The sequence below is a fragment of the Heptranchias perlo genome, chromosome 18 (assembly GCF_035084215.1).
Source record: "Heptranchias perlo isolate sHepPer1 chromosome 18, sHepPer1.hap1, whole genome shotgun sequence".
NCBI lineage: Eukaryota > Metazoa > Chordata > Chondrichthyes > Hexanchiformes > Hexanchidae > Heptranchias > Heptranchias perlo.
The window spans coordinates 13,611,675-13,635,878 of record NC_090342.1 but is presented as its reverse complement, the minus strand read 5'-3'; the positions used below and the strand labels follow the sequence as shown (position 1 = coordinate 13,635,878).

Here is a 24,204-nt window from a genome sequence, read left to right as displayed (position 1 = left end):
GTGAAATCCCACACTTCCTCTTTTGACAGCTGATTCAGCTCATTAAATGACCTCAACAAGCAAGGTAAGTACACTCAAGTGGAACCCCGCTGGCTTTAATTGCCTGCGGGATTCACACCAGCGGGGGCCACGCACGCAGCCCCACACGTCATCGGGGAACCCGGAAGTGGTCGGGATCGCGGCGCGATCCGGTCACGTGACCGGATATCGGGATTTTCGGGGCCCCCCCGCTGGAAACCCGACGCTAAAATCGAGCCCGTAGTCTTTCCCCTACACTCCGTCTGCCACAACACTGCCCCCACCCCACATCTCCTTCGGCACCGCCAACACTACTCTGTCACATCACCCCTCATACTCACTCAAACCCCATCCTCATCTTACCTGCACCTACTCACCTCGCCAGTACTCACCCGCCACTAACACGCAACCCAATCCTCATACAATCTCATGGCTCTATCCCATACTCACCCTCTCGTGCATCTCTCTCACGGCCAGCCTCACTCAACCTGCCACCACCTGTGCTGCAGCCACAGGGCATGCATCACATATGTGCAGTAGGCAGCGTACGGCAAACGTGTCGTGAGCATGAAGGGGATGCACAAGGGTGTCTGTGGGTTTGCCATGGGTGTTACCTATATTGAATTTCAGAGCAACAAACATCACACATTATATTGGCACCACCACTGCTATGTCTCCGCGAATCCTGTCTGTTGTGTCCAATAATGCCCGCTCCTGGGTATCACTATGAGGACCCACCACTGATGCCACCCATTGTGTTACTGCGGAGTAGGTGCAGGTGTATTTGCAGGGCTCTTCCGCGCAGACGACTGAGAGACATCGGCGGTGTACCCGGCTGCACCCTGGAAGGATGCGGAGGAGAAGTTGTGGAGGGCAGTGGTGACTTTGGCAGCGACAGGTAAGCAGATGGTGCTGGGGCCAGCCAGGAGCAGCTCGGCATGAAAGAGCCTGCAGATCTCCACGACTACATGTCGAGTGAATCTGCGCCTCCGTGTGCACTGCTGCTCGGAGAGGTCCGGGGAGCTGCGCCTCGGTGTGTGGACCCTGTGGCGAGGGTAGTGCCCTCTGCGATGCGTCTCTCTCTGCGGTAGTCCTCCCTCCTGCTGTACAGGTGGATGTGTCACAACACTCTGTTGTGGAGCTCCACGTGTCAGAGGTGGACGGCGTGGATGGCGAGGCTGGTGATGCTGTTCGCCCTCCGAGGGGGTCATGACTGCAGCTACGGCGGCCCCCATCCGCAATATGTACATCTGAGGGGGTCCGCAAGGTAGGCACATGTCTCCGGACCCCGGGGTGAGTGTGCAGGTTGCTGACTTTGAGCGTCCGGAGGGGGGTGGTGGAGGCCACACTTTGTCCCAAGTGACAGAGCGGCCTCCTGCAATGGGTGAGGGTCTCCCCCCTCCCCACCTGTCAAATGGACCTTTGCAGCTGCCACAGGCTGACGGCTGCAACACGTCCAGTTCAACTAGGACTGTTTCCCCCAGTGTGTGAAACAGTCCCATGTTTCCCCAAAATCACACAGTCCCTTAATCAGGTCAGTTAATGACCTGAACAAGCGAAATAAATAACCTCAAGTGGCATCCCGCTGGCTTTAATTGCCTGCGGGATTCCCACCAGCGGGGGCCACGCACGCACCCCCGCACGTCATCGGGGAACCCGGAAGTGGGCGGGATCATGGCGTGATCCCGTCACGTGACTGGATATCGGGATTTTCGGGGCCCGCCCGCTGGAAACCCACAGGAAACCCGACGGTAAAATCGAGCCCCATGTCTCAGTAATGGCCACCATGTCATACCCTCTAAGTTGTATTTGAGCCTCTAATTCACTCAATTTATTTCTTATACTCTGTGAATTGGTATATAAAACTCTTATTTAGGCAAGAGATCCTAACCTGTCCTTCTGCCTTGATGCTGACTTTCTTACACCGTTTAACTTAACACATTTCTTATTTGTCACTCCTGCTGTAACTACTCTAGTTATTTTAGTATTCCATTCACCTGGAGTATCTATATCACTATTTGTGCCCTGAACTCTGCTCTTATCCTTTTTTTTATCTTTAAACTGGAATTTTTACTATTATTTCTAACTGAGCCCTCCCCCCTTACCCAGTTGCTTGCCCTGTTTCCCTCAGGTCCCAGATGCCCTGTTACCCTCACTGCGACCTTATCAGCTCGCACTTTCAACAACTTTGTGGGCAAAAATTTTTTGAGGCTTGCAGGGGCAAGTCTAACTAACGGCAGATGCCATTAGATGCCCTGATACAGCAAAATCTGGCCCATTATTTTTTCACTACCTTTCTCCGCTCTCAATGAAATAAAAACAATTGCATCTGAACTCCAACACTAAATCTGGATTTCCTTTGTGGTGTTCACTTTCAGAAAAAGGCATATATGCTTTTAGTTAAAACCTGAGGAATTTATTACTTGGAAAATTGAATCATTCGACAAAGTAAACTGAAAAAAATACGGGAGCATACGGTAATGAGTTATACTCATATATATTGGCCAATGCCGATACCATTCCAATTTCCATCTGGAAGCTAAATTTCAGCATTACTATCATTTTGACCAATTCTGTTTTGACTTTGAGCAACAATGGGATGCAATGGCAGGGCTGGAAATCAATGCTATTGTTTTACTACTTTTCTAAATCCCATGAGATGTTAACGACAAGTATGCCCACAGCAAACCAATTTAAAGGCAGGGTTTTGAACCTGGACGGAAAAGGATTAAATATTCTTTGCACTTACCATAGAAAGTCAGATATCCGAAGAGTGCTGTCAGCAAGTACATGATAAACATTGAGGTGAAGGAAATCATTGAAACAACCTGCATATTTCTGCATGTACGTCTGAAAAACAAAGATTATTCTTTTTGTGCTCAAACTCACTGGAGTTGCAAATATATGTTAAATATATTTTTAAATAAGTACACTTACTTCTTAAGTTCACTGTAGATGGGCAGTACTGATGGATGGCACACAAAAGCAAAGGCCACAGTGGGCAAAGCATAGACAGTCTGTAAAATAAAATAACAGTTCAAATTCAAACATGACCATAAACCAAAACCAAACAGCAAAATAAGCTTTCAGGTTACATGCACCACATCCAAAAATGCAACAGTATTATTCTACATTTTTCTAACAAATTTAAAATGCTTCCAGTGACATATGTGTTGGAGGAGTAATGCACAGCAGTATAGAGTGGGAGGATACAAGCTTGAATTCCCACACGCCATTCAGAGCTATTTTGAGCAGGGATGCCAGGTAAATGCTGTAGCATTTCCCTGAGGGAAGAAAAGATCAAATGGGGGAAGTTGCTGTTGGGTTTCTCAGTGGTCGTCCAAAGAAGCCATTGTTAGAGATCTAGAAGTGACCAGCAGAAACTCAGGGAAGCATTTGGCATTAGCAACTGGTGTAGTATTATCTGCAGCCTGGTACAAAGCCATATTTGAAATGTGCTCTGGTGGTTCATTGCACCGTTGGGAATGTTCTAAGCCTAGCATGGAGCCTTATTAATTTTGGGAGAAAGTGGGTGCTGCCACATGCTTTCTCATATTAGAAATTAACCACCATCGATGAACAGCAGAGCACAGTGCAGGTACCAGCAATGCTCAGGTCAACAGGCTGCTAGTCATACTATGGGAATATATCTCGATATAGGGCTAGAGGGAGTGGTATCCAAATTTGCCCACAATATTAAAATAGCACAATAAATAAGGCTGAAGACCAAAGGAAGCTGCAAGGAGATACTGATAAGATGGTGGTATGGGGGAAAAAAAGTTACAGATGGGATTCTATGTCAGTGATGTGAAGTGGTACATTTTGGTTAAAAAGTAATTATACTTTGAGTGAAAACTGGTGATGTGAAAGAGCAGAGGGATTTGGGCTTTCAGATTCACAAGACATTAAAAGCAACACCTCAAGTGGTTAAGGCCATAAAGAAGCTAATGGAATACTGGGTTTTATTTCAAGAGGTATAGAGTAAAAAAGTTGAGATATAATGGTGAATCTATATAAAACCATAGTAAGTCCACAGTTGGAGGGCTCTGTAGAAAGGATGTTGTGGCAATAGAGAGGATACAGCAACGATTCACTAGGATGCTATCTTGTATTAAGAAATACAAGTACAAAGAAAGACTTGAAAAACTGGGGCTGTTTTCCTTAAAGCAGAGGAGATTATGGAGTAATTTGATAAGAGGTGTTTAAAATTATGAAGGGATGGGAGGTAGAAACAGACTGTTTCCAGTGGTTGAAGGGTTTAGGACGAGGGGACACAGACGATTAAATGTAAGAGATTTAGGACATATATTGTTATATTATATTTGTCCCCTTTTCTAAAACTATTTTCTCCCTTCCATCACACATTATTTTTGCTCCGAAGCCTTTTCCAGTATCATTCTTGAACCGATGTCTGCAGGATGCAAAGGAACCTCATGGGTTACCTATCCATTCATTTTGCCCTGTCTCCCAATGGGAAGGTATCTCAACTCCTCTGGGTGGCTCTCTGATGGCTTGATTGAGATCACATTTTGTGAATGTGAATCCAAGCCCTATATAACTCTTATAACTACATGGAATAGAAAACTAATGCCCTGCCTTAATTTATAATGCTTTAAAAAGTTTTTATAATTAGAAAAATGTCACAACATTCACTGGTGTGGTGTGTAGGGGGGGTGGGGGGCGGCATTTAGTCAAAAGAAGGAGACTAACCACAATCCTGAAAATATTAGTAGCACCCTGCCCCATCACTACTACATATGTACAGCCAACTTCTTACAATCACGTTAAATAAATCAAGATCTCCTGACAAAAATCATTGCAAAAGATAGATGTAATCTTAGTACTGGTGGAATACCATATGAAATGCATAGTAGTTTAATAAAATCAGTAGTCATACATTCATATTAGAACGCTAATAATGAAACAAAATGTTTGGTACCTTATTATTCCAGACAAAAGACTTAGGTTTGCACATGGTTGTGCAAGAAAAGTTTGAAGAATTAGTCAATACCAAAGGACAAGGAAGCTGAGTCTTTTTATACATAACCTGAAATCAAGACAAACATTCACTGTTATTTATTTTCTCTCCCCAATCATTCATAAATATCATTGCTTAAATATGCTTAATGACACCCGGTATTAATCCTCATATCTACTAAATGGATTCCAACAAACATTCTCCAACTTTTCCAGTAATGCATATTGCTGAGGTGTAGTTTTATAACAATGTACTTGTTTTAGCTGAAAGACACATTATTATTACTTACTACAATTAGAAAGAAGATCATACAGACAAGTGAAAATCCACTGGTGTATCCAAGGTACCCTATGAAACAGAAGAGGAAACTGTTACCTTGAATATTAATGCAATCCACAACAGTGGGATAAAGCAGGATATTCCACCTTTGACCATCACATCTCAATGTACTTTTTCATCAACAGAATAACTGTAGGCTTTCAAAGGCATTGTAAACCGTACTAAGAAATCTCAAGCAGTTTATAAAATCATCTGATGCCACTTTGCACTTTGGCCTTGCAAAGCACAGTATGACAAATGATATATGTACTTAAAACATTATTACTATCTATTCTTACTGATTGAAACATTTCATCTCACATTATAGCACTGTGACATGGTCACCACCAGCGTGATAAAAACATACATAACAGCCCACAAAAAAAGGCTAGGGATAAGAAAAGGTCATTTTGTCTGCTGAAGTTGATCTACTCCAGTACATTAACTCTCCCATCATGGCATCTAATTGCATTTGGAATAATCCCAATGTTTTTGCCTCAATCAGCTTGCTCAGTAGATTATTTCAAATAACTACCATTCTTTCAGTAAAACTTTAGTTCCTTATTATCTGTCCTAAATTTTCTGTTCACTAATTTATGTTGACTAACTACCACCAACTGCAGAGGAACAATGCAACTACCATCAGAGGAAAAAAACACTAGCAACAGAAAAACAATACAGCTACCACTAGTAACACGGCAATGATGCAACTAACACTAGTGACAGAACAATGATACAGCTACCAACAGAGAGCTAGAAATGATACAACTACCACCAGTGGCAGAGAAATGACACAACTACCAGAGATAGATATGACACAGCAGCTGACCAGCGACAGAAATAATACACTACTACCAGAGGTACAAATAGCACAGCTACCAACAAAGAAATAACTCAGCTACCACAAGCAACACAGAAATGACACAGCCAACATCAGAAAGACACAAATGAAATAGCTGCCACCAGAGAGATGGAAATGATGCAACTACTACAGTACCAGTAACAGAGAAACAATGGAGGTGATTTTAGGAGGCAATTGCGGGTGCGTTGGGGGCTCCAAAAATCGCGGAAATCCCGTTCAGGTTCAGAAGCCGGCTCCAATCTGCTGACTTCCGAGTTTCCCAGGGACCCACCTGTGTGCGTGCGGGTGACCCGGATTCAGTTTAGTGCCATTATTTTCTTCATTTTTTAGTGCCATTATTATCCACTTCTCCTTAAAAGATGCAACCCCTCAACTACTCCCTGTGGCAAAGCATTCCATGCAGTCACAACTCTCCGAGTTAATAACATTCTCCAAATCACTCTCCTCACTCTCTTTCTAAATTACAATTTTTAATTGATGACTCCTACCACTGAGTCCCCAACCACTGGAAACAGTCTTTCCCTATTCTCTCTATCAAAATCGTTCATAATTATAAAACCTTTATTAAATGTCCTATTAATTTTCTTTGCCCCAGTGAAAATATTCCCAGTGTCTCCAGTCTCTTCTCCAAAATATAGTTTCCCACCCATGGCATTATCCTGGTGAATCCTGTCCTTTCTATAATGGGGAGCCCAAAACTGCACAGAGTACTCTACCTGCAGTCTAATCACTGCCTTGTACACATTTATCGTTCCCTCTTTACTGTTGTACTCTATGCCCATTTATAAAACCCATGTTGTAAACTTCTATGAAAATGATACTGGCCCTTTTTATGGCTTTATCAATCTGCAATTTTCAGGAAATTATGTAATTAATACCCCCAGATTTCTGTTCATCTACACTCCTCAGTGACTTTCTATTGAGTGTATACTCCCATTCCTTATTTTTCCTCACAAAAATGTATTACGTTATACTTAACCAAATTAAATCACATCTGCCATCTCCCTGCTCATCTTGTTAACTTCCTTAAAACTTTTATAGTCCTCCTCATGGTTTGCCAAACCCACTATTTCTGTATCTTCAGCAACTTTTGAATTGAAGTTTATTAAAAATATGGTACTTGCCATCTATGTGTTGACTATAGAAATTATTTGCTAAAGTGACAGGGTTAATTGAACAATCTCCTCATCTATATCATAAATACCATTGTTAACATCTCTAAAGTGAGTATTTTGGTAATACCATGTACAAAGTATAATTTTAGAATAAAAGTAAATCTTTTATTACTTTGTATATCATTTCAATAGCCCAATGAAGACTATTAAAAGCATAAAGGCTGCTTAAGTAGAATCATTGAAGTTTACAACATGGAAATAGGCCCTTCGGCCCAACATGTCCATGTCGCTCAGTTTATACCACTAAGCTAGTCCCAATTGCCTGCACTTGGCCCATATCCCTCTATATCCATCTTACCCATGTAACTGTCCAAATGCTTTTTAAAAGACAAAATTGTACCCGCCTCCACTACTGCCTCTGGCAGCTCGTTCCAGACACTCACCGCCCTTTGAGTGAAAAAATTGCCCCTCTGGATCCTTTTGTATCTCTCCCCTCTCACCTTAAATCTATGCCCCCTCGTTATAGACTCCCCTACCTTTGGGAAAAGATTTTGACTATCTACCTTATCTATGCCCCTCATTATTTTATAGACTTCTATAAGATCACCCCTAAACCTCCTACTCTCTAGGGAAAAAAGTCTCAGTCTATCCAACCTATCCTTATAAGTCAAACCATCAAGTCCCGGTAGCATCCTAGTAAATCTTTTCTGCACTCTTTCTAGTACTCCATGTTTTTTTTACATGAGATGCTTTCAATTCTGTCCAGGATTTGGCAACCATCTTGAGAATCCCACAAGGATTCAAAATTTGGACGACAAGCTCCTAGGAGAACTTAAAAAAAAATTATTTGGTATGCACTTGGTCTAAATTTCTACTGATTCAATTACACTGTAGTTATCATAATACTATGTGAGTTAATTAGCTTAAAATATATACAAGCCCTGTGAAAAATTATTGTGAATGAAGTAAATTATCTGGATTGTCTAGGATAGTAGTGCCATTCCTTGAATAAATTCTGACAGTAACTTATTTGTCACAAACTTGTATACCCAAATTTCTATAATAGAAATAGTATACATTATATACCTGTAATTGTACAATACACTATAAAGGATACTACAGCATATTCTACTTCATTGTTGGTGTGATGCATTATTCATAATATTTTTAGTGCATTCTTGTTAGTGAGTAAAAACAAATCCACATTTCTATAGTGCACTTCGTGTTCTTGAAAACAGCAACAGACAAGACCATTTCTGACCACTCACCCATCCACATCCTCCTACCCCTTTCCCTCTGCATCCACCTTACATAGGCACATTCAAGCTGCCTACTGCCTAGCCATTGGCTCTCCATGATACTTCTGCAGTTGATCTCCCCAACCACTTCCTCTCCTCCACCTTTGATGCCCTTGTACCCAGTAAAACTTTTACTCTCTCCTATCATGGTCAGTCCCACTGATATGGCCTCCATCTTCAGTCCCTCGAGTCCAAGGGGCACAGACATGAGCGTATCTGGTGCACAACTGGTTTCAGCCATCCATCAGGAGATCTGGCCGGATCACATGAAGAAATGTCCATTAGCAAAAGTGGAAAAGGAGACGGACGAGAAGGGTCTAACAGGGGTCAAGGGAAAGAAAAAAAGGAAATAGAAATAATGGGCTTGGGTCTGGAGCAGCAGCCAAAAGGCTCATGTGAATGGACAGAAGGAATTCATTTACATAGGACGCCCACAGTGCTTCATCCTCGGCTTTTGAGGTGTAGTGATTTGTTTTGTAGTTAAACACATCAGCCAATTTGTACACAGCATGATCCCACAAATAATAATAAAATGAATGATCAGTTACTCTATTTTTTTTTGGTGGTGTTGTTAAGGGATGAATATTAGCTAGGACACCTGGAGAGTTCCCAGCTCATCTTTGAAAAACTGCCATGTGATCTTCTATGCCCGCCTTGATCTGACATCGTATCTGAAAGGCGGCCCCTCCAACAATGCAGTGCTCCTTCAGTGCTGCACTGAAGTATCAGCCTATATTTTTAAATGGTGAAAAGCTAGGAACAGTGGAGATCCAAAGAGATTTAGGGGTCCATGTACACGGATCACTAAAATGTAGTAGTCAGCTACAAAAAATAATCAAAAAGGCTAATAGAATGTTAGCCTATATAACTAGAGGGCTAGAATATAAAGGGGAGGCAGTTTTGCTACAACTATACAAAGCCCTGGTTAGACCACATCTGGAGAGATTACTGTGTACAGTTCTGGGCACTGCAGCGTAGAAAGGATATACTGGCCATGGAAGAGTGCAGCACAGATTCACCAGAATGTTACCAGGGCTCCAAGGGTTAGATTATGAGGAGAGATTACATAAACTAGGCTTGTATTCCCTGGAATATAGAAAGTTAAGGGGTGAATTGATTGAGGTTTTTAGGATTTTGAAAGGAACTGATAGGGTAGATAAAGAGAAACTTTTTCCGCTGGTGGGGTGTATAGGACAAGGGGACATAACCTTAAAGTCAGAGCCAGGCCATTCAGGAGAGAAGTTAGGAAACACTTCTTCATGGAAAGGGTGGAACTCTCTTCCACAAAAAGCAGTAGATGCTAGCTCAATTAATAATTTAAATCTGAGATCGATAGATTTTTGCTAGCCAAGGGTATTAAGGGATATGGAGCCAAGGTGGGTGGATGGAGTTAGGATACAGATCAACCATGGACTCAGTGAATGGCGGAACAGGCTCAAGGGGATTAATGGCCTACACCTGTTGCTACGTTCCTGTATGAGGTACTCAAGCCTAGAGTGCAGCTTGAGCCCATAATCTTCTGACTCAGAGGCAAAAGTGCTACCAAGAACTAAGCTGACAATTAATTTTACATAAAGGTGGGGGATTTCCACACTTGAATCAGATAGATATCTTGCCACTGATTAAAAGCATAACCTTACTAGTACAGCACAGCCACAATGGCAATAGGGGAAGTAGGCTTGATGTCCCATGCCATTGTTGGGAAGACACTGAGGAGAGCCCAATTACCCCCAAAAAGAAACAGCCCAAGCAATAAAATAATGAAGGAAGGGAAAATCAGGCGGAGGGTTTTTACCAGAATACCCAAGTATAGCTTTGAACAACCACCGGTGGAGGCCAGACAGCAGTTTGCCAATCTGCATTTAAGCTTCCAGAGATGGAGACTAGGGGAATGGGGGAAAAAAATACTTTTACCAAAAGCAATAGCAAAAAATAGAAAATCTAATCTAAAATAAAAAAGGTTAGCATTATTTGGCCACTGTGTACTTATTTCAATTTTATTCCAATTTGTGTGACGTCATTTTCCAGTATCTGTTCAAAGGACTTTGATCTCATGTAGTCACAGGTTTTCTCAATCTTTCGCCAACATACCCTACCTCCCACGCTGTGGTGCACATCCCTTTAGTCACTTGCAATGGTAAAATGAACACAATAACATAACGAGCACTTCCTGTTTCAGCTCTGACTCACTGAGCTGTAGAATCTTGGTTTCCCATTTGAGCTTATGGGGGGTGACATGCGCCTGAGGACCGTTCGAAATTGGGCCTCATCTGCGTGAAACCGGCAAGCTGCAGACGTCAATCAGGGGGAGGTGAAGCAGAGAAGGACAAGCCTGGGCCGGCAGCAGCCCGCAGTATTTTTATGGAGCTAAAAGCAGCACTGAAATTAAACTATTAAAAGGTTTCCGCACATTTTTGTGGGCGGCTTTCAGAAGTCCCTTTAAAGAATGCTTGTTAGACTGCTGAAGGCCCGGAGCAACTGGGTGGATCAAAACCGCAAATTCGTCCCTCCAATCTTAATTTTTCGTCCAAAAAAAACGGTGAAGTGAGATTGAATTTCTCCCTCATGAGATTTAGTTAAGTTTGTGAATGGGCCCATGTGTGGCTGATGTCATTTAATATATTCAAATGACTAGCTGTGTTCTAGATATTTCTATGAACGCAGCAGCACAAGAACTATCCTATTCCAAAGTATCTGGTCATCTAAATCTATATTTATCCTTACAATCGTCAGTTCTATTCTTAATCAGATAACCATTCAGCTTCTTTTCTCTCCTCCCCTCTGCCAATTTTCTCTCTTTTAGATGGTACCTGATACTAGAGTGAGCACCTTTCATACCCTCTTTCTCCAGTACTTCACCCAACTGATTGTTCTTCGTGTGAGCCAAGACAGCGAACTGTATCAGGCTATTCGACCATGGGGGACATAACAGCCAAGTCTAGACTTTATTCACCCAAAATCCAGCAGCTGTCACTGGGTAGCAATCCTGGCTGATTTTCTCTTCCCCAGTCTGCAGGACATTGAGGCCAATTGGGATGTGCTCACTGCTGTCCTGGCTGAGTTCAGCTACTTCATGAACCAATATTTACCCATGTTAGCCCCAAAAAAACCTTTTTTAAAAGATATTAATTGACACAGGGTTAACTGCTTTTGAAAAGAATCTTTTCTACTTATATGCTATTCTGAGAAATCATGCATGATTGTATTTATGAATGCTGCCTTAACATTCTCTAGCAATTTGAGATAGGTCACTGGTAGGACATTAGATACCTACCTAAGTTCTTGAAAAGACACAAGGGTAGGATGATGATTAAAGTCACAAATACAACAAGGATGTCACCACTCACATACCATTCGCTGAAAAGAGAAAAGAATGGTGCTTTAATATCAGTAATGGTGAACAATGTGTTACATCTGAGGAAAACCAACTGTAACCTTCTTTCTTCAAAACACTTACTGAGATACACTTGTGCAACGTCAGAAACTGTTAGTAAATAGCTAGCACATAGAAGATGGTTAGAATGTGGAATTCTCTGCCACAAACCATTGTTGAAGCACAGTCCATAAATTCTTTTAAAAGGGAATTAGACATTAGCTTAAAAAAAATGGAGCAGTATGGAGAACAGGCAGAAGTGTAGGATTAGACTAGGTAGCTCACATGGAGAAAAAAATTGGTGCTATAATATTCTATGAAGTTAAAATTTTGCATGAACAGTTTTAAAATAGAAATGTTTGACTGCAATTTTCCCCCAGGGGAAGAAATTCTACCTTTGTCACCAGATGACAATACATTAAGGAAATCCAGGCCTGTAGTTATAAGATTCTCACTTAACATGCCTATTTATCATTTTCTTTTTTTATATAAATTTATCTTAAATTATCTGTCGATACAAGTTCTGCAGCAAAGTCTGTATGATGATTCTAACAATCTGGATTTCAACTTTTCCACATCTGTTGCATTCGATGAAGCAGTCTCTTAAAGATAGGGACAGAGCATTGACAATGGATTGGTGCAGTTAAACCTGCAAACTAATCATACTTACTCAAAATTCTCTTGTACGATAAAGGACTTGATGACATGTGGTAGTTCATTCTTGACTATGAATAGGTAACTCAGGATGGCTAAAATAAAGGAAGGAGCACTTTAGCATACGATCAGGTTTATTGCTATTCATCATTTCTTCCTCAGCAAAGGTTTTGACTTCCTTCAAAAATGTCACCAATTATATACAATATTCTACCAGCCCTCCCATGGTATTGTTCTTGGCGAGTTGCAGTATGCTGTATTTCATAATAGGGGTGTCGTCAACAAAGTGTGTCAGGGAGTTAAGTGTCACAATTACAGGAAGGGTATGCTATACACAAGACTTTTAATATGTTATATCAATAAATACATATGTTCTATCCTGTCCTGTTACAGCCACTCTGCAACCACAAACAAACAAAGTGCAATTTTTGTTCTATCAAAACAAATTCTCAGCGCCAATGCTGATACAAGCTAGAATTTTGTGCATCAAAGCAAAATTTAAATCAGTATTTTATTTGCTGGCTTATTTTGATTTGTGCCAGAAATACATTTGTGAGACATGGAAGAATGGAAGTAAAAAAAAAATCATTCAATCCCATTTACTGACTTTATTATTATTTCTCTCTTACTCTTCCCTATTCCTTCACCTCACCATTGGTGGCTGTGCCTTCAGTCATCTAGGCCCCAAGCTCTGAAATTCCTTTCCGAAACCTTTCTGCCTCTCCATCTCTCTCTCTCCTCCTATAAGAGCTTCTTTTAAAATAATATTTCAATTAAATGGTAGCACATTTACCAGATGGCAGTATGGACATTATAGGCCTATGGTCAGTGTGACTCAGAAAATATATTTACAATCCAAAGCACTGCATTAATAATATCCCCATCAACCAGCGCAAGTATCATGCACTGCTATAAATGATATGGAGAGGGACTATAAATGAGGTAAAGAATTTGTGCATGGCAAATCAACAGATGCATTGTGAATATAGCCTTATTTAGTGGCAGTATAAAGCAAATTGGATCTATCTCTATTCTTGAACCTTTTCATTACTTTGGGACCAGTGATCATAATTCCATTAGTTTTAAGATAGCTATGGAGAATGATAGGTCTGGCCCAAAAGTTAAAATTCTAAATTGGGGAAAGGCCAATTTTGATGGTATTAGACAGGAACTTTCAGAAGTTGATTGGGAGAGTCTGTTGGCAGGCAAAGGGACATCTGGTAAGTGGGAGGCTTTCAAAAGTGTGTTAACCAGGGTTCAGGGTAAGCACATTCCTTATAAAGTGAAGGGCAAGGCTGGTAGAAGTAGGGAACCTTGGATGACTCGGGAGATTGAGGCCCGAGTCAAAAAGAAGAAGGAGGCATATGACATGCATAGGCAGCTGGGATCAAGTGGATCCCTCGAAGAGTATAGAGATTGCCGGAGTAGAGTTAAGAGAGAAATCAGGAGGGCAAAAAGGGGACATGAGATTGCTTTGGCAGATAAGGCAAAGGAGAATCCAAAGAGCTTCTACAAATACATAAAGGGCAAAAGATTAACTAGGGAGAGAGTAGGGCCTCTTAAGGATCAACAAGGTCATCTATGTGCGGAACCACAAGAGATGGGTGAGATCCTGAATGAATATTTCACATCGGTATTTACGGTTGAGAAAGGCATGGATGTTAGGGAACTTGGGGAAATAAATAGTGATGTCTTGAGGAGTGTACATATTACAGAGAGGGAGGTGCTGGAAGTCTTAACGCGCATCAAGGTAGATGAATCTCCGGGACCTGATGAAATGTATCCCAGGACGTTATGGGAGGTTAGTGAGGAAATTGCGGGTCCCCTAGCAGAGATATTTGAATCATCGACAGCTACAGGTGAGGTGCCTGAAGATTGGAGGGTAGCAAATGTTGTGCCTTTGTTTAAGAAGGGCGGCAGGGAAAAACCTGGGAACTACAGACCGGTGAGCCTGACACCTGTAGTGGGTAAGTTGTTGGAGGGTATTCTGAGGGACAGGATCTACAGGCATTTGGAGAGGCAGGGACTGATTAGGAACAGTCAGCATGGTTTTGTGAGAGGAAAATCACGTCTCACGAATTTGATTGAGTTTTTTGAAGGGGTAACCAAGAAGATAGATGAGGGCTGTGCAGCAGACGTGGTCTACATGGACTTCAGCAAAGCCTTTGACAAGGTACCGCATGGTAGGTTGTTACATAAGGTTAAATCTCACGGGATCCAAGGTGAGGTAGCCAATTGGATACAAAATTGGTTTGACGACAGAAGACAGAGGGTGGTTGTAGAGGGTTGTTTTTCAAACTGGAGGCCTGTGTCCAGCGGTGTGCCTCAGGGATCGGTGCTGGGTCCGCTGTTATTTGTTATTTATATTAATGATTTGGATGAGAATTTAGGAGGCATGGTTAGTAAGTTTGCAGATGACACCAAGATTGGTGGCATTGTGGACAGTGAAGAAGGTTATCTAGGATTGCAACGGGATCTTGATAAATTGGGCCAGTGGGCCGATGAATGGCAGATGGAGTTTAATTTAGATAAATGTGAGGTGATGCATTTTGGTAGATCGAATCGGGCCAGGACCTACTCCGTTAATGGTAGGGCGTTGGGGAGAGTTATAGAACAAAGAGATCTGGGAGTACAGATTCATAGCTCCTTGAAAGTGGAGTCACAGGTGGATAGGGTGGTGAAGAAGGCATTCAGCATGCTTGGTTTCATTGGTCAGAACATTGAATACAGGAGTTGGGATGTCTTGTTGAAGTTGTACAAGACATTAGTAAGGCCACACTTGGAATACTGTGTACAGTTCTGGTCACCCTATTATAGAAAGGATATTATTAAACTAGAAAGAGTGCAGAAAAGATTTACTAGGATGCTACCGGGACTTGATGGTTTGACTTATAGGGAGAGGTTAGATAGACTGGGACTTTTTTCCCTGGAGAATAGGAGGTTAAGGGGTGATCTTATAGAAGTCTATAAAATAATGAGGGGCATAGATAAGGTAGATAGTCAAAATCTTTTCCCAAAGGTAGGGGAGTCTATAACGAGGGGGCATAGATTTAAGGTGAGAGGGGAGAGATACAAAAGGGTCCAGAGGGGCAATTTTTTCACTCAAAGGGTGGTGAGTGTCTGGAACGAGCTGCCAGAGGCAGTAGTAGAGGCGGGTGCAATTTTGTCTTTTAAAAAGCATTTGGACAGTTACATGGGTAAGATGGGTATAGAGGGATATGGGCCAAGTGCAGGCAATTGGGACTAGCTTAGTGGTATAAACTGGGCGACATGGACATGTTGGGCCGAAGGTCCTGTTTCCATGTTGTAACTTCTATGATTCTATTAGCTGTAGAATATCAGTTGAGGTGCTATCTGATTATATATCATCTTTATCTAGTTTGGTTAACAGTAGTTTGATGAGGTGGATTTGCTCCTGTAAACCACACTGGACTAATTCTTCTCCTTTACACAGATGACAGCAAGTTACTGTCAAGAAGGATTTGACCCATCCACTGGATTTCGCAATGCTCCCATAACCCACACTATTTCAGTGAATTTGCAAAAGATGCTCATTTTATAGAATAAGACAGTCATGTGCTTTCTGCAATGTCTGATCTGTACTAGTTGATCAATTTATTATTGCATTAAATGAATGGAAAACTTAAGGAAATTAAAGACCAGAGCAAAATCAGGGAATTGGGAGAAATGACAGAAAAGGTTCATGTTTGCCATAAGATTCGCCACCTTAATAAAGGCTTTAAAGGGGAAGGCAACATTAAATGCTGTGAACAGTAAATACTTTATCCTGGTAGTTTGTTCTTGTTATTTTAAAAAAAGCCCGAGTTACCCTGTTGTGATTGGAGAGCTGCCTGCCTGATTTGAGCAGCTCGCCATTTTGGGTGGGCAGGAAATCTAGAGGGCCAGCCACTGAGCACGGGCCTTCCCCTTTAAAGCCTTTATTAAGGTGGCGAATCTTATGGCAAACATGAACCTTTTCTGTCATTTCTCCCAATTCCCTGATTTGGCTCTGGTCTTTAATTTCCTTAAGTTTTCCATTCATTTGGACAGATTGGTGTGGGGGTGGGAGGCGATGCAGGGCATAATTTAAGGGCTGAGGACTTTGCAGAAGGAGCATGGAGGACCTTCAAGTCGTGCAGAAAGTTCAAAACTGCCAAATCAAGAAATTAATAATATTCCCACACATGCTTCCAGTGATCTCTTTAATTTACACTAATTTCCCACTCTGGACTGCCCGTGAATAGTGGGCAGGTCTATCACCGAGCAGGCTCCTTGCTGGTGCTGACGAAAACGGCATTGGGGTCCTAAAGATGTCATAGGACCCCAATGTGCACGGAATAATGAGGTTCCCTAGTGGGAGGGCTGGCTGCCTAAATTAAAGGCTGCTCAAAAATCATATTGGGCTCAAGTTTATTTCACTATTTACTCCATTCATGCTGAAAAACTGGATTGTTGAGAACCCCCAATGTGTCATGTGTAGAATGTAAAAATTAAATGCATAGAAGAGCAAACTAAAAACAAAACGGAGGCACTAGTGATCTGAATATTAACATAACACATTGTGACTAAAAAGTTCTGTAAGTATTACCTCCAGTGTTCTGTAGTGATGTTGATCCAAATACTGTAAATTTCCCAGGTTTACCAAATGCTAATTGCCCCAGTGTTTCGTAAACCACGGAATCTAAATGCAGGAACATTTTTACAGATTAAAAAATTAAGCTTTCACTGTGAAATTTCAAAATGCTCAGATATTTTCTCCAACAATTGTTCGTTAGCTGCTTCGGAATCGTCAGTAGGTCATTAATGAAGGTGCATTGTGATTCGCTGTACTTTTCATTTCCACTAACAATATGTGAATTCACAAATCATATGCATGAATGGTCTACCATCCAACAATTTCATTAATATTGATGAAAAACATGTTTTTTCACCAATTTTGTCAAAGAAAAGAGATGTCTGGCCCACTGTACCTCACTTGAGGGAAGAATACAAAATTGATTTTTAAATCAACTCTATTTTTGTGTTGGGTTTTCTGTTTACATAAGTTTCCTGTTCTGCATCACTTTCTAGTCTAGTACTGTATTTCCTAGCTCTCAGTTCAATTGTCTGATCTTGTAACTTTTCTCACCTATGTTCAAGCATGATATGAAAAGGCTATTTCTGTCCTGGATTATTGATCTTGATTCAGATATTCCAAGCAAGTATAGGCTAAAGTACTGAGGAGACTATGTTCTTGAGTTAATGTAATTGATAGGTTTTTAAAATATATAAAACTGAAACTGCTTACAGCTTTTAATTTATGGCAAGTATTATGGTTCAGTGTTTTAAACTATGTTATGAATAAATTAATAATTTAAGAAACATGGACCATTGCACTTGTTTCTGGTTATTTTTCGCTTTATTTCATTCCTTCAAAGGCCATCAGTTTAATTTAACTAGTTGATTTTTATTTAATTATTGCACATTCCTTATTGGAAGCTCTTTTATTCAAAAACAAAATCATGGAAATTTGAAAAATGAAGACGTCTAAAATTATGGCACTTGTAAGCATAGAAAGTTCAGGCTCTGGCATATATATGTGTGTGTTTTAAAAATATCTAATATGTGCAAACCTTAAGTACAGCCAAGGTCGTCTCTGACAGGGTTTTAAACATGCAAAAACAGCAGAGTATGGCCAAAAATAAACTGGCAAGTTTGAAAACCAGGAATGAAGAAAGTTTTATTGGCCGTTTGGCTAAGCAAGGAATCCTGAATGCACTAAGCAATTTAACAATGAATTCTGGTGCTACAGTCTGACAGAAGTTTAAGTCACCTTACCTGTTACGACTGATATCTGGAGCAAAAGGTGAATAGAATATAGTGACATCAGAGTGACACTAATTAAAAGGAACCTGCAGAAGAAAGTAAAGTAAAACAAATGATCTTTCTGTTCTGAATGTAGCTACACAACACTTACTCAGATTTATTTCATAACCTTTTATTTAAGCTTTGAAAAGACGGCATTTCTGGCATAACAGTAGATAAGAGGGTAATTTTGACTTTGGGTGATAGTATAAAATGGGAGATATCGATTCAGCCGCCCATTATACATCTCTCCCGAAATAAAAATCAAGAGATGCTTTTGCAAAAGCATCTTGTTCCCTGCACCTTGATTAAATACCTTGACCCGTATCCTCAGTAGAAGTTTTGATCTTTTTGAGTACCTTTAAGAAATGAAGGTTAAATCACTTTCCCTCCCATTCATTTAAATAGTATCCATCCTCCCTGTCCAGTTTTCCTCTCTGTGTTGCACCCAGGCAATGCTTTACGACCAGGCACTAAACGTGAAAATCTATCTCATTATGGACAGGGAGGATGCATGCTATTTAAATGAATGGAAGGGAAATCAGGCAGGCACTGTTATGGGTGTGTGATCCTCCCTATCTTATTTTCCTCCCTGCGCTGTGCCCAGGCAATGCTTTACAATAAGGTACCAAAGACAAAAATCTACTCCAATATGACTGAACTAGAAATCGCTCCCAAAATAATGGAGGAGCTCAACAGCGCTCTCAGTTTTTAGTGGCGAATTGAACGAGCAAGTTCCCGTGTTTACACGTGTGCAGTAAAACGTGGAAATCGTGAACTTGCTCCCAGTGGTTCGCCAGCAGTATGACAGCTTCGAATTAAAGGGCCGTCGCACGCTGCAATCAGAGAAATCATTGAAAAAGTGGCAATGCTTTACTGCCCAGCTGGAAAGTAACTCATTACGCCAACAAACAAGTACGCTTAAAAATACCGAGTCTAAACTAAGTTTTAAAAGCGCGGTTAGTCTTAATGACTGCTAAACAACTAAAAATTAACTTTTAAAAATGTGAAGTCTCATATTACTCCTCATTTTAATAATTATTGGTCATTAAAAAAAAATTTAAAATAAAAAATTATTTTTTTTTACTTTTCCCTTCTGTCTCTTCAATTACTTCTTTGGCTTTTTATTAAAAATATTAAATTTTTATTTACAATGATATCCAGAATACTAACTTTAAATGAATGAAGTCTGCTTGCCTGCTTGAGCAATGCAGCCTGAATCTGTGGGCATGACTTCTCTTCCTGGCAGATTTTGTGGCCGTGTCTTCTCCTCACAGACGTTTCCAGCTGCGCGGCAACTCATGCTGGCGCAGAGGCTGGGTTGATAGCGCACATTTTGTTTAAAGTTCGAATTCAAGCAACCACAGAGCCTGCAGTAAGTATTTTCGTGAATTAAGTTCGCAGGAGCTGCGGTGAGCATTGCCCTGCCGCTCTGCGCGATTTCTGGCCCATTATGATTTCACTACAGCTAGTGCTGAGAGGAAATCTCCCCTGCCTCAGGAAGTGCTTATTATGGCAGGCTGTCACTTTGCACCAGCAGACGTTACTGCTATTGTACTAATTTCTAGCAGGTTTCTTTTTTTGATGGGAAATAGTAGCTTCCTCTGGTTTTCTAAATACTGTTTAACACCTCACATGTACATTCATAATAAGTGTCAAAGCAGGCTAAAGAAAACGAAAACACAATTAGCTACAAACAATATAACAACCCTGACATACAGTAATGTATGCACACTAATGGTAAAAGATCAAGTGTTCTGTGGTCATTTTAAATCTAATTACACGAAGTCCATACAGAGAAACTGAAAATAGCTGAAGCTTAAAGCAGCAGTAGTTAAACAGTAGTATCTAGTATGAATCCAGGCGAAAGATCAGTAAAGCACCCGCATCAGAACATAATGAAGTTATTGGGGGTAATTTTCACTGGCGGTTGTGGGACGACCACCTGTTATTCCACTGAAGTCAGTGGAAAGCAAAATTGGGCAGGGTTTCTGAAAGAAATTATGAGCCAAGTGTGCAGGTGATTGCACTTTTCCCCAAGCTGCCAGTCTCCTTCTTGCTGTGCGGGGGCAAATAGTGTGGGGGGGGGGGGGGAATGGGGGATGGAGGATTGCCACAATATAAAAACATTATGGTAGCTGTCGTTGGAATTCTTGGGGTCAGGCAATTAGCGCACAGTGGGCAGATGCCAGCACCAGTACAGGCACAGTTGGGGCACCTGCTGGGGAGGGAGGGGTGACATTGAAAATTGCAGCATCAAAAAAAATCGCTGTGCCGTAGGTCCAGCAGAAGAATCAGTAACAAAAAGAAGATTAAGCCTCTTGCACAAAGGTTGCTTTCCTTACAGCAGCCGAATGTTTTGTGAACGGCTCCATAAGGAAACCGACCGTAATCCTGTGAATTCCACTTCCGCCTTCATCAATTTTAACATTTTTAGTACTGTGAATCAGATCTGTCATCTATTGGACTCCAGAGCCATGAGTGAATGTACTCTTTCTGTGTTTGACATATGGCTATATGTCAAAATTTTGACCCAATAAAAACCCAGCTCATTGAAAGGTATTGCTACCTCTAAAATGGTCGGTGGGAACATGTAAGAAGGCGGCAAATAAAAAGTTTTAACGATTTTTTCTACTTTAAAAGACTACGGTAGAGAAAAGATAAATCACCCGTCAGGAAGCTGATGGGCTCAGGTTGGCTGCCCATTTTACACCCCATCTGATTTTACTCACCATTGACTTCATTGGAAAGAAAAATCGGGAGGGATGTATGACCCTTTTTGTTTAGTCTGCTTTGACACTTAGGGGGTGATTTTAAACCCCAAGAACGAGTGGGTTGGGGGCGGGTGGGAGTTGAAAATAGTTGTTTTTTGGGTCGCGGCCACAACCCGGCTTTATTTCCGGGTTTAACATCGGTGCGTAAAAGTACAGGCTTCCCACTGGGAATGCAAAGTCTGAAAATTTTGCGGTTGCAACCCAAAAAAACAACTATTTTCAATTCCCACCCACCCACCCCCAACCCACCCGTTCTTGGGGTTTAAAATCGCCCTCTTAATGTGAGTGTACATGTGAGGTGTTAAACAGTATTTAGCAAACCAGAGGCAGCTACGATTTCACATCAAGAAAAGAATCTGCTAGAAATTAGTACGATAGCAATAACTTCTGCTTGAGCAAAGTGACAGACTGCCATAACAAGTTAGGATAAAATTATCTCAAGTGTTTGAAATGTTTTATTTTTAATTAAACTTGTGTTCTAAATTCTTACTTAAAATTGTATCTTGAATCTTTCATTTGAGTAGCTTTATTACTGTTTGCTTCAGTGCAACAATATGTGAGCTGAAAGCTTACAAAGTTGGCTGTCCAGGTAACCAGGAGGGCCTCTGAACTGAACAATGTAAAGGTGAATATCACTCAATTTGATTTTGGCACAAGTAGGTGCAACAGATAATAAAATGAATATACTAAATTTTAGGAAGGTTGATTGTGAAATGGAGAGAATACATTGGGAAAATATGCAAGAAGGAAAATGCCAAGCAAAAATAGAATACTTTTGAGAATGTATTGGAAAAGATGCAAATTAAATATCTGCCATAAACAAGTAGCTGGTTAATATCAAAGCCTTGAACTTAGTGGTCAAATAAAGACATAAAAAGGAAAAACATATGTTTTAAGAGATTTAAGAAACAGGCAGGATGAAAGATCAGGAAATATATAAAACAAAGTTAAAACTGCTAAAAACATAATCTATGATGGAAACAGAAAAGGGGCAAACAAATTGCAAGAGACATAAAGAGAAACAAAGAGATTTTGATATGTTCATAGCAGACAAATCATCAAAGAACAAGTGGGTCTCCTAAAGAGTAGTGAGGTGAAATAGCAGAGAAGGAAAACATGCACAGAAGTATTACTCAATTTTTTTTACACCTCCACTGGAGAATGATGGTATTCCTTTAGCAGTAGCTGGGAGGATAGATGTATCTGACTTTCTGGTGAAATTACAGATTAATAATGAAATGGTCATTAAAAAACTGGAATGCTTGAATATTCATAAGATGAAAAAATGGAATATGTTCAGAAGTACATAAGGAAATGTAGGCTGAAGGAAAGAAAATTGGTGAAAATTTTTCATAGCTCATCAATTATTATGGGTGATTATATGATCCGGCACTCCAAGTGGGGAGGGATACTCAAACAAGGCACATCTTGGGAAATCTCTGGTTGCACACCCACAATTTATCAAGGTGCGTTCCCTGCAAGGATTGCTCCCCAATGGGCGTGCCAGATTTTGGAATCACCCTAAAATGTCACAGCGGATGATTGGGAAGTCATTAATTTTGTTACAATTGCTTTAAGATGTCGAAAACTTGGGTCTTTGGAATTATTAGCCAATTAGATTAACATCTATAAAGGCAAAGGCAGTGGATCATATTAGAAAGGAAGCAATTCAACAACATTTAACATGAGTGTAGGCAATAATTCTAATATAACACGGGTTAATGAATGGAAATTCATGTTTAATGAGTGAAAGTAGCAGTTATTAATGGCAACAGTTCTAATTAGGCAGCTATATCTGTTCGAGTATACCAGCATTCTGTCTTGGGGCCTCTGCTGTTCACAATAGTTATAAATAATTTTGATGAAGGTAACTAAAGTAAAATGGGGATACCTATTTATCAGTAAAAGTAAGATGTTCAGCAGAACAGTCAAAAGGCTCTAGAGACTTAGGGCACGATATTAGGAGGGAGGTGGTTGGCAGCGGGGGGGGTCGACTGGGCGCGTGGGTAACGCATCACAGGCAGTCAGCAGGAGGAGCCCTATTTAAAGGGGCAGTCCTCTAATGCTCCTCCTGCAGCAAAGAACCAATTTTGGAGCATGGAGCAGGCCAGAGGCAAGGCTGCTCCAAGGTTCTCTGACTCCTCACTCCAGGTGCTGCTCGATGGGGTGAGGAGGAGGGAAATTCTGTTCCCATCTGATGGGAAGAGGTGGCCTCCTTCTGCCACCAAGAAGGCCTGGCTGGAGGTGGCCGAGGAGGTCAGCAGCAGCGGCAATATGTGCCGAACCTGGGTCCAGTGCAGGAAGCGCTTTAATGACCTAACCAGGTCAGCCAAAGTGAGTATACTTACGCATTCTCCCACACTCCGTCTTCCACATCGCCTCCACCACCACACAACTCCTCTGCACTGCCACCACAACGCTCTCGCATCACTCCTCACATCCACTCAACTATCATCCTCACCGCCCCAGTTCCCTTTCGTACACTACCACGCAACCCAATCCTCATACAATCTCATGGCTATGTCTCACACGTACCCTCCCATGCATCTCCCTCTCAGTCACCTCCACCCACACCAATGCATGCAGCGGGTCACCATGCAACCATCACTCAATCACGCCTCTCTGTGTTTTGCCTTGATAGGAGAAGAGATGCCAGAATGCCCGGGAGAGGGCAAGGACCGGAGGGGGCCTGCCACACCAGGTCGTCTTAACACACGCGGAGCAGCAGGCATTGGAAGTAAGCCGGACGTTGGAGTGCCTGTCCGTGGCGGATGCCGAGACTGGGAGTGCTCAAGCGGCTGGTGACAGAAATCTAACACTCAGCACTCATGATAGTGAATGATCTTAGCATCACTTGGCATCTGCAGCACCTCAACATCTGAACACATGCTTAATATTGCTTTCTGTTCTCTTGCAGGGCCAGCTGCGAGCGCTGTGACTGCGGAGGGCGATTCCTCAGAAGACCTGCCG

At 41.4% G+C, this 24,204-nt stretch overlaps 1 protein-coding gene across 1 annotated transcript in view; it reads right to left on the bottom strand.

Annotated features, from left to right (window-relative positions):
- The window catches only part of LOC137334600 (sodium-coupled neutral amino acid symporter 1-like), a 59,515-nt gene that overhangs the window by 12,549 nt on the left and 22,762 nt on the right, over nt 1-24,204 (bottom strand). Inside the window, exons 5-12 of the mRNA XM_067999408.1 lie at nt 18,434-18,507; nt 17,205-17,297; nt 12,633-12,711; nt 11,864-11,946; nt 5,286-5,344; nt 4,958-5,065; nt 2,956-3,035; nt 2,768-2,868 (exon numbers count right to left, since the gene is read on the bottom strand). Of these exons, the coding sequence (XP_067855509.1) occupies nt 2,768-2,868; nt 2,956-3,035; nt 4,958-5,065; nt 5,286-5,344; nt 11,864-11,946; nt 12,633-12,711; nt 17,205-17,297; nt 18,434-18,507 (677 nt within the window). The remainder of the gene's footprint in view (nt 1-2,767; nt 2,869-2,955; nt 3,036-4,957; nt 5,066-5,285; nt 5,345-11,863; nt 11,947-12,632; nt 12,712-17,204; nt 17,298-18,433; nt 18,508-24,204) is intronic.